The 11,242-nt window shown below is 35.4% G+C and overlaps 1 protein-coding gene across 1 annotated transcript; it reads right to left on the bottom strand.

Annotated features, from left to right (window-relative positions):
• Positions 1 to 8,740: 8,740 nt before the first annotated feature.
• Positions 8,741 to 10,137, bottom strand: LOC135075631 (GILT-like protein 1). The gene is made up of 5 exons (XM_063970040.1): positions 10,061 to 10,137; positions 9,867 to 9,943; positions 9,574 to 9,741; positions 9,198 to 9,401; positions 8,741 to 9,040 (listed from the first exon to the last, which is right to left on the bottom strand). The coding sequence occupies exons 1-5, from the start codon at positions 10,125 to 10,127 to the stop codon at positions 8,804 to 8,806; spliced, it is 753 nt and encodes a 250-aa protein (XP_063826110.1). The 5' UTR covers positions 10,128 to 10,137; the 3' UTR covers positions 8,741 to 8,803.
• Positions 10,138 to 11,242: the final 1,105 nt, after the last annotated feature.

Raw genomic sequence — 11,242 nt, 5'->3', positions numbered from 1 at the left:
ATAGAGAAAAAAATACTTAAGTCTTTTACAAACCCATGCGTGAAACTTTCGTCTCAAGGAGATATAAGCATTAGCAGGTACATGTAACCACGTGGTAGGTACGAGTATGTTAAAAAACAGGTAAACAGGGAAAACCTCATTAACACACACGCGTGCTAAGTGCATCGATACTATACGCGTCCGACATCAAATTAATATTTAACGGGGTAGGAAAACCCCTCCGCCATCGTGAGAATCCCCACCTGCTTCGAACGTGCATTATTACAAAAATAGGCCGTTTACCCGTAACCTTGCTGTAATAATCGTTACTTACGGACGTTGGACTATTTTTTACAGTAGAATTTTATGATTGTTTGAATAACATTTTCTTTATCTGCCCTCATGAAAATACATTTTCGGTTGCGTGTTTAGTGGACACGCGAACGGCCTACCGAGCGCGTTAATAATAACTTAACGAGTACATCTTCATAAATATGTTACAGTATAAATGAAATAACAGAAAAATAAGTGATTTTTTTCACTGAATGTTAAAAATGATTTATAATCAAACGCGATCAATCACGATTTCACGGTTTAATGGGCTACAAATCGACCGGTGTTGCACAGTAATTCCACCACAACATCTACGAGGTCGTTAAATGAAATAATTAATAATAATTGTTAATTATCCCAGTGACTTAACTTACATTAGGTGATATCGAATCTTGTTGATAAAAAAACCTATTTTTTTAATAATATACCTAGATGAATCCTAGTCCCGAAATAATCACAAAGATATATTTTTTTATTAATAGCATTCTGTTTGGGCACATGCAGCCAACTGCATTCGCCGCAATGTTTCACCCGAGCGCAGACAAACAGGCCCGCCCGCCACCTGACGGCCTTTCAGCGATCTCTTTTTATTTGTGCAACCCCTGCAATCTTGAAATGAAGTTTTGTAAACTTCTACAGCCCGTAAGCGAGCTATTAAACGGTTGGCGTGGTGTAATTCCTTATAATTGCACGTTAATCATATGTAATTACATGCAGTTTCTAACATAAATGTTATTTTCTTTTCGTATTTCAATAAATGAATACATTAAGTACTCATGTATTGTGATTGTTTACATTCTCATTCGAAAATGCATACAATTCAGAATGCCTCTTAATTATTGTTTGCAGTATAAATAAATAAAAGAAACATAATCATAAATTGTAAATTTCGTAGCTCCGCAAAATTAATTAAACCTTAGCATTAAAGACTAAAGCAGACGTAGTTAACTACCGTTCGATGGAGATTTGAACCGACAAAGTTTTTATTAAGTTGAGCTTGTTGGATTGCAGCCACACTCGTCCGAGCTGCTCACTGGAATCAACCAACTTCCTAAGTGAAATGTACGAATCGCAAACTTGCCGGTCCATTTAATACGGGCTAGGTGCCGCTGGCAACTTCCAAACTTAACCCAGAGCTTGATAACTTAACCCAGAGCTTGATAACCAATAAATGATATTTTGTTTTTCTCAATATTGAGTTTGGCGGACTCACGGCATAGCTGTACGTGACGTGTTTTATTTTGAGTAATATCGAAACCATGATGGCCGATTATACACTTTTTCAGTATTAGATGTTAGTTACAGCACACATTTTGGTTCATTCATTCAATTCCTGTCCTAATCAAACTAAGAATCGAACTCAGAATCTCCGAGTCAGAACTGATCAGAACCTTATTTTTCACAGAACCACGGAGACTTATGTAATGGATTATTTTCATTCTGTTGAAATTCAATGTTCGTTCTAATATTTGGTAATGTACCCTATTTTTAGAGTTTCGTAGAAGTTTTAGAGCCTTTAATGCTAAGGTTTAATTAATTTTAGAGAACTACGCTGATTCTTCATGTATCTTTCTCTCACAAATCACAATTAATTTTCTCAGAAATTATTTGACGTGATAGATCGACTAAAAGCTACAAAAATATAGGCTAGGGCTAAAGGAGTGTCTTTGATTAACATAACTACCTAGTTTAGGGATTTTTAATTATATTTCACATTTTGATGCCATAAAAATGTACGGGATCCTACGTTTGCGAGGACAACTTGCACTCGGCCAGTAAAAACGTGGATTGGTTGTAGAAAGCGGCTATCAACCGTCACTATTTGCAAAAATGTCTCCTTTGCACGTCCCATCTGATAGAGCGGGCCGGATTGCGATCAAATCTATCGATAGATCACGTTTCGAATTGGATTCCAGATTTGCATCTGTTCAGTTTGTTTTTGGAATGTTCTACTTTCTACCGCTGCACATTTTATTGCCGGCGTATCTAGGACTGCAGCTATCACTTGAGAAGCCAAGAGGACTTATCTTATAAGCCATTATGTCTTTCAGGAAATATATATTTTTTATTGTATTTTTTGTAAGCTAAAGCTAAAGCTGACCTTATAAATATAATCAAGAATATATTTTTTATAAATTAAACTTATGAAAATGATTTAATTTTCCGACCGTAATTGTGTTAGGATAACGTTTTAAATGCGATTAAGGTTGACATAAATTTAGATAACCGACCATTAGCGATGCTGATTACGAGAGGAGGCGTTACGGCAGAGTTGTAAGTGAAGGTAAACTCATTAGCGAGCCGGAACCGCCCGGGGGCGCCACTGCGCCAACTCCTCATTTACCAGGACGTCTACTGAAACTTCTTTACGCAAATAGCATTTCTTCACTGGAACTAAATGGATGCTGCGTCTTGTAACTTGTTGCCTGTGGGAAGGCTGCGTCTTCCTTATTAAAAATGTATATCAAGTATCAGACCTGGACAATTTTAGAGTTAACCTCACCAAAAAGTGAAATATTTGTTCTATACAAAACAAAATTGTGTAAAGTTTAAAAATCACATACAGGGTGTTAGGTAAATGAGTATATGAGCCGACACTAGCCCATGTTAACATATGCATATACTCGTAAATGGTATGGTGAAGTCAGAAATTTGATATCATCATTTTAGTAATGTTCTTAAAATAAAATTTATAATATCAGATTTGTATGAAAATTAAAATAATTGAAATGATGATATCAATTTTCTGACTTCACCATACCATTTATATTAACATGGGCTAGTGTCGGCTCATATACCCATTTACCTAACACCCTGTATAAGAAGGAACTTAATAATATCGAAATATGATATCCGTTCAAATGCAATAGAATGGCGTGTTGAATTGAATTCAACAAAGCAAAGAAAGTAATATGTGAGCTCTGCGGCGGTTACAAAGCGCCACATAACTACAATGCTATTGTGGAGAGCAGACTCTGCCCTCAGACGTATCATCAGACCATACACGAACTACCTGCCCAGCACGGCTGAGTACACACGACTGCCCACGAACCACTTAATTTAATACCTTAAACGGTCACTCCAGAAACACGTGGCTATTTATAACAACATACCTAATAGGGCTGAAAACTGAAAAGTTATATAACGATTTTATAAAGAAGATGATACATTCGGCATCTTTTAGAAAATATCTCTCTACATTGTAAAATAATCTGACTACCATTACGGTGAAAACCATGTAAAACTTTGATATTTAGGCCACGCTTAAGTACTTGTTGATATCTAGGTTTTGGAATTATTTCGCAGAGATTCTGCAGGTCTGTGTAAACCTTGCTTAAAATAAGAAGATCACACACAGTCGTGTTTAGTTCAGATTCTACTCAGTTTAAAAGAAAATACTTTCTGATGTAAAAATAATATCTTACTGTACCTACTAAATCTAACCTATCAAAAGAAAAATTCCTACATAAAGATTGTAAAAAAAATGCGAATTTACTTCTAGAGCTATTACCTAGGTAATAGGTAGGTACCTAGCATAGCTGGGCATTAACTCGTTAATCCGTTAATTAACGAAGTTAACATTTCTATTAACGGATTAACTTTTAAGTTAACTTTAAAAAATGTTAACGGACTCGTTAACTTCCGTTAAATTATCCTAAATCCGTTAATCGTTAATCCAGTACCTACTATTTACCAAAAAGATACAGCAGGCACGCTGAAAAACGCTAGAAAAACGCGTTCTGACAAGTACGTTCGGGCTTCCAGAACTTGCAGAACGCAAAACAACAGTTTTTGTAACCAGAACGAAACGATATAAAATATGCTATTTTTTATTTATTTATAAGCTTTATATTGACTTCACTTGTTAGGATACATTATGTGGGACAAATCTTGCAACTGAATTTAAGACCAGTTCTCCTTAACCGATTGAGCTGAAATTTGGGATACTTGTGTAAGTACGATGAAAATGCAATGTTATGGTACCATTAAGCTGGTCCGATGATGGAGTCAGTAGGTGGCCATAGGAACTCCTAAATGAAACGGCGGAATCGCATCGATTTTGGGTTCGTTGGATTTGTCTTTTCGAGCACTTTAGTACTAGATGATGTCCAGGGTCCTGATGATGGAGTCAGGAGGTGGCCATAGGAATTCCTAAACGAAATGGTGGAAACTTATCGAGTTTGGGTTTGTTGGATTTGTCTTTTCGAGCACTTTGGTGCTAAATTGTATTGTAATTGAACCAAGGCTCTGAGATTGAAATATTATAGACTAAGAGCTGGTGAACGCCAGACCTACCTACGTCATTTTATAAAAGCTGAAAGTTTGTTAGCGTATGCTCCCAATATAGGTTAGAATGTTGGTGGATTATGAAGTTTGGGTCATCGTGGCTTTGGCAGCTACCCTAAAAAACTGTCTGGCAAGGAGTTGGAACTGTCAAAACTGTGTGGCTGATGTCGAAACAACTTCTAATCATTGCTCAAATATTATATAAAAATCAGATTTTATGGTATAACGTAAGTAGAATTACAGTGTATTAAATATACAGAAAAAGCCACCGTAAAAGTTAGGCTTACGTTATACTATAAAATAAAAGCTGATTTTTATTTTTATATAAAATATTAGGGCAATAATTAGAAGTAGTTTCCTCATCAGCCAGACAGTTTTGACAGTTCCAACTCCGTGCCAGACAGTTTTTTTAGGATACCTGCCAAAGCCACGATGACCCAAACTTCATGATTCACAAACATTCTATCCTATATTGGGAGCATACGCTGACAAACTTTCAGCTTTTCAACCGACTTCAAAAAAAGGAGGAGGTTCTCAATTCGACCCGTATGTTTTTTTTTTCTATGTTTGTTACGCGATAACTCCGCCAATTATGAACCGATTTGAACAAATCTTTTTTCAGCGTATAGGTTATACCTCAAGGGTGGTCCCATTTAAATTTAATAATAAAAAAAACAACCCCCAAGGGTGGAAAATTGGGGATGAACTTTTTTATACGCAATATCTCCGCCGATTATAAACCAATTTGAACGATTATTTTTTTGTTGAATAGGTATTATCAAAAGGGTGGTTTCATGCGAATTTGAAGAAAATATTTCACCCCCAAGGGTGGAAAATTGGGGATGAACTTTTTTATATGCAATATCTCCGCCGATTATGAACCAATTTGAACGATTATTTTTTTGTTGAATAGGTATTATTTGTGTTCACGCATTTGAAGTCGGTTTTTTTTTTTAAAGTTATATAAAATGACGTAGGTCTGGCGTTCACTAGCTCTTAGGTTACTACTAAAAAGTGTAATAAAATAAAATTATAATAATAAAAAACTTTTTTAAAAACAAGATTTTATTTTGAAATGCAGTTGTTACCAAAACAGTACTTATTATTATTCTGTGCCAAAACGAAAAACATAATTGTATGCAAGGTTCAAATAATTTCGACAGCTTGTAGCGCAAACATAAAAAAGGAATAAATTCCATGTGCGATACAAGCTTTCGAAATTATTTGAACCTTGCATATTACAATTATTTTTTTGTTTTATTATAATGTGTTAACGGATTAACGATTAACGTTAACTTGCGTTAAATCTTGCTAAATGTAACGTTCTAACGTTTAACGAAGTTAATTTTTTTATTAACGATTTAACGATTAACGAAGTTAACTATTTGATTAACGGTGCCCAGCTATGGTACCTAGTCAATGTTATAACTTAAGGTTTTTTCTGTATCGGATGAAATAGGGACTATTAAAGTTACGCCCGTATTCACACGCGACGCTTACTTAATTGTAGTAGCAAATCGAACGCACAGCGTTGAATAGAGCTCTGTGATTGGTTCGTGTGTCACCCTGTGCGTCCACGCGCACTACGAGACCTCATAGTAATGTTTGTGAATACGGGCGTTAGGCTTACACGTGCATAATGCACAAAATGACGATAACTTAACTATTTTCAATATGCATTTAGAACAAAGTATTTATTATGAACTATAATTTACAAGCAATGGACATTACACTTACATACCATTAGTTTTAAATACCCAAGATAATAGTTCACTGTGAAACTACAATCACCTACAATGCCTACAGTGGAAAAACAGTTTGTGACGTAACATTTAGATTCATCGACTAGATTCTGCCCATCGCTTCGCCCGCATCAAGCATATGTGTTAATCCGACGTAATAACGCAATGAGGGCTATCGTTTTTATACTTAACAGTTGGCACCCCTGGCGATTGACAGGACCTTACTCTACAGTGGCGCCATCTTGATGAGTGCAAATGCGATAGTCCTCCTACCACTTTAGCACTCACCAGTTGGTGCCACTGTCTTCGCTACTAGCAAGTGACAGGACCTTACTCTACAGTGGCGCTAACTGGTGAGCGCTAAAACGATAGCCCTCATTAACAGTGTGCGTTAAGAAGTAACAACAGACAGAATCAAAACTTATCCACCTTCCCAAATGTTAGGTTTATTTAACTACAAATTTTGTCTGTTACCCAAAAACTAAATCGCGCGCGTCCCTGTTTCAAAAACCGGGATAAAAACTATCCTATGTCCTTTCTACACTATCTCTATGCCAAATTTAATCAAAATCGCTTCAGTGGTTTAGGCATGAAAGCAAGACAGACAGACAGACAGAGTTAGTTAGTTATAGATATTACTCGTAGCATAATAATTGTAATACAATTATATTTTATATCACGAAGATGGGGGGTACATAGGTAATAATAAGCTCCTGTAACCTTTTAAATTGAAAATAATAAATACCTACCTACCTGATAAAGGGGTCCCTACGATACCTGAATTGGCTTGACTTACTTTCGTGAAATCATAGATTTTAATTTCAACGAGAACTATTGAAATTGCATTTAGAGATGGGTAGTGGGTAAAAACCCATTTCACCCGATTGGGTTTAAACTGGGTGATTTGGGTAAAAACCCGGTTTTTACCCATTATCACCCATTCTGGTGGGTGAAAACAAAAATAGCGTTTTTTTAAAGTGAGAAGTGGTATTTGTTGCTAAGGGGGCGTTCTAGTGTTACGTAATGCAATCTGGGGGGAGAGGAGGTCTTGAAAAACTTTACAATGCGTTACAGTGGCGGAAGGGCGGTTCGATTTCAAGTTTTTAAGCAGAAGTACTTTGTAGTTGGTGTTGTTATTTGTAACTTTATACCGTAATGTCATCAAAGAGAGAGTTTGGCATCTTTGGCATCCCCCCCTCCATGTCCTTGCCATGATCACAAATTATTGTGTTCCTACTAAATTTCTTCTAAATCGGTTCAACGATTCTTGAAATAACACCATTTTATAAAATAATTGGTCACATCATTTTACGATTTGGCCACGATATAAATGCATATTAGTGTTAAATTTGACTTATTACTTATTAATCAATAAACTTAAATGAGAAAAATTCAATAATAATAAAGAAAAGATACCAATTAAAATAATTATAAAATTATTTGTTTTCACCCGGTGTAAACACCCACGGGTGGAATGAAACGGGTTTTTATTGGGTTTTTACCCTCATGTGGGTTTTTACCCGGGTGGAAACCCATCTCTAATTGCATTACCTACCTTTGAGCGATGCCTTGTATCGAAAATTTGACTTTAAACTTATTTTTATTAATTTGTCAATTAAAATGGAATGTAGGTACGTAAATATAATTTATTTATAGCATAGAAGTACTAGTATTCTATATTCACAACACTTTGTATTTTCATTATAAATATTGAAATGAAATAGGTAAGTTTAAGTAGGTATACTTACCTCATACTTAATAGGTAATAATTATTATTTAAAAAACCCAACTGCGTAAAAATGAACTAAAAAGATAAAAACAAGACAACTCACCCTTAGTGTTCACAAATGCAGTCGGAGGCATCATGACTAATTCTTTTGTTGGTGATATGTATTTGATGCCTCCGAATCTTTATAGTTAGGTGCCTACCATACATTTTTGTAATCTACTTAAAAAACTTAAAAAGCCATTTCGATACCCCACTCGATAGGCTTTGAGAAAAAAAACTTTTTTGAAGACATTATGGCGCCTAAAATCCGCCATTTGTTTTTTTTTTAATTTTAATATACTAGCCAGTGTCACTCTCACGATTAAGACAAATCTAACGACACCTCTCACGCTAAAATCGGTCAAGCCATTTAGGCTATAGGCCGTGCCAAAGAAATATACATACACACATACACTCGAAAAACATAACCCTCCTTCTGACGCAGTCGGGTAATAAAAACTTAACTAACTAAAACAGTTTTAACTGTAACATAGAAAGTCTGCAGAGTGACTAAAGTTACAAATACACGTCTTGTCAAAAGAAGTCCACTCCACTTAGAGACCACATCTGACTTTGGGTGTTAATACTAAACCGATTTTGTTAGGTAGTAATCAAGTAAAAATCAAAAACATTGTAAGTGCAGCTCTTTATTTTCCCTAGAACATCGCTATTACATAAGCCTGCAGTGATGCTATCATTTTACATCTTTACACGGTTCAGGAGGGTTCTTGAACAAGGCGCAGACGTCTTTGATTAGATCCTCGTGTTTCCCTGTCCAGGGCTCTAGGTTGAGTTCGACGTGGGGCAAGGAAGTGTATTTTAACAGACTATACTCACCTAGAAATTCAAATATCCGGTCGCCTAGGTCACTCTTGGCACAGGATTTGATATTTGCCAAAACTTTATCGCTAATGTTCATTTTCGATCCACACTGCAACAGATGAGTGCAAAACAAGTGATTAGGAAATTACAAATTACCTAAGTGTCCTTAATGGCCTCGTTTATATTCTATCATCTATAGTATAAAACTACATAGTTTTAATCACTTAATATCTTAATTAAACTATATAAAATGAGTTTATAGATACCTCATCGACTGCATCATCGTTGGACCCATTTTCAGATCTTTCAAGATCCATCAAGCAGGTGTTGAAATGTATGCTTTTATATTCTTCTTCTTTTTCTTCTTGGGCGAAGTAGTAATGTGCACATCCGTGCAGTTTGTTCCCGTAACACTCAAGTTCTCCATGCTGGCACCAAAAGGTAAGTGTACCGTTGTAGTATTTAGTTGTCTGTAGAATAAAATGAAAACATATTTAGTTAAATCACATTTCATAATTAATTTGATTTCAAACGTCACATCTACCTTAAAATCACCGTTATTGCACTGTTCACAAATTAAAGTGTATATATCAAATTTTAAAGGTAGACTCGTAGCAACTTTTTTCGTAAATATTAACTTACCGCGGCTTTTCCATATGGGATGGTGATAACGCTCAAGTGATCGCCAAGTTTGTGTATTAATTCAGAAAAATAAGTGGTATCGAATTGTCTGCAGCCCGGGCACATGGTCTCGTAGAATAGGTCCACCAGAACAATCTCCTTAGAAACCTCATTATTTAGTTGAAAATTCTGAAACACATTTGAACCAACTTTTTAAATAGTAACAAATATGAGTTTGCAAAGACTATGGTTTGATACTTTTAGTATTAAACAAAACTAAAACACATTGCATAATCTAAAACATTTTTCTAGACCTTGTGCGGGACCGAAGAAGCGATATTTCCCATAAATTGTTGTAATCTACATTTTGTACGACGGTGTACTCGTACATCTGTGAAATAAATCAATTTAAAGGACCTATTGTAGATTTAATCTAATATCAAGGGTTACTATGTAATAGCACACAATGTTTAGCATTAAAGATTTAATAAATGTTAAAATTACGAACCCTTTGATTGTGTTCTTCCAAACACAACAAAAGTTAAAGCAAAAAGCAAAAGATAATATGCAGCCATTGTAGACAACTGAGAATTGTATTCTTTGCAAGTAGAAATGAAGAATCCTTATAAATGGTGTATTGTAGGTAATTAATTGTATAACAATGCAAATCATAAGTCAAATATTTATAGCCTGTAAATTATTTATTCTAATCGTTTGTTTCAGCGTTCCTCTGTACAATTTTATGCTTATTTTAATGTTAGTAATATAATTGTCATTAATAGATTTCAATAAAATTGTGAACAAAATAAAACGGATGATTATATTTATATCCAACCTATATTGGCTCTAGTTCCACTATAAACATTTCCAAACATGATAGCCAGCACATCAAGCTAAACACTGTGGCAAATGTATGATAGTCTGATGTGCTGTAATCTGTACATATCTAGAATATGACATAAAATATCTAGGTATATGTATTAACTAGCGGCCGCCCGCGACTTCGTACTTCGGTAACTCCCGTTCCCGTAGGAATTTTGCAATATCCTATTGTAACTAAGCTTTAAGTTTACTAAGGTAGTACCTGCATGCCAAATTTCAAGCGTCTAACTTAAGCGGTTTAAATTTTTCATACAAAAGGATTTTCCCGCTAATTCCCGTTCCCGTGGGAATTTCGGGAATTCCTTTCTTAGTGCTCCTCTACGGTACGTAAGCTACGTCTCTTTCAAATTAAAAGTGCCTACGTTTAGCCGTTTAGGCTGTGCGTTGATATGTCAGTCAGTCAGTCAGTTTCTCCTTTTATACATATTTAGATTTGCACTGCCCGGTAGGTCGCATTCAGAGCTCCGTTTTATTTGATGAAAGACGATGCCTCGCTGTTCGTTTGTACATTAACGAGCTTTTTTCTCTTCTTTTAACATGCCAACACATGCTTATCGACTCCTCCTCCTTTTAACATGCCAACATAACTCAACACATGCTTATCGATAGTTAAAATATAAAGGAAACATTGATACTGCTTTCGCGAATTAAATCTGAAGTCTCAACGAATAATTACTTACATAATCTTATTCTATCAATCAATAGCACATATAATGGGCCGTAAATTGTATGACCGATATCTTTAAAACGTCAACGATCAACCACATCTCACTGATACAAACAAAGCGATTTGCATCTACGTTTATCA

Source organism: Ostrinia nubilalis, chromosome 1 (assembly GCF_963855985.1).
Source record: "Ostrinia nubilalis chromosome 1, ilOstNubi1.1, whole genome shotgun sequence".
Taxonomy (NCBI): Eukaryota; Metazoa; Arthropoda; class Insecta; order Lepidoptera; family Crambidae; genus Ostrinia; species Ostrinia nubilalis.
The sequence above is the reverse complement of the archived record's forward strand: the minus strand, read 5'-3'. Positions and strand labels throughout refer to the sequence as shown.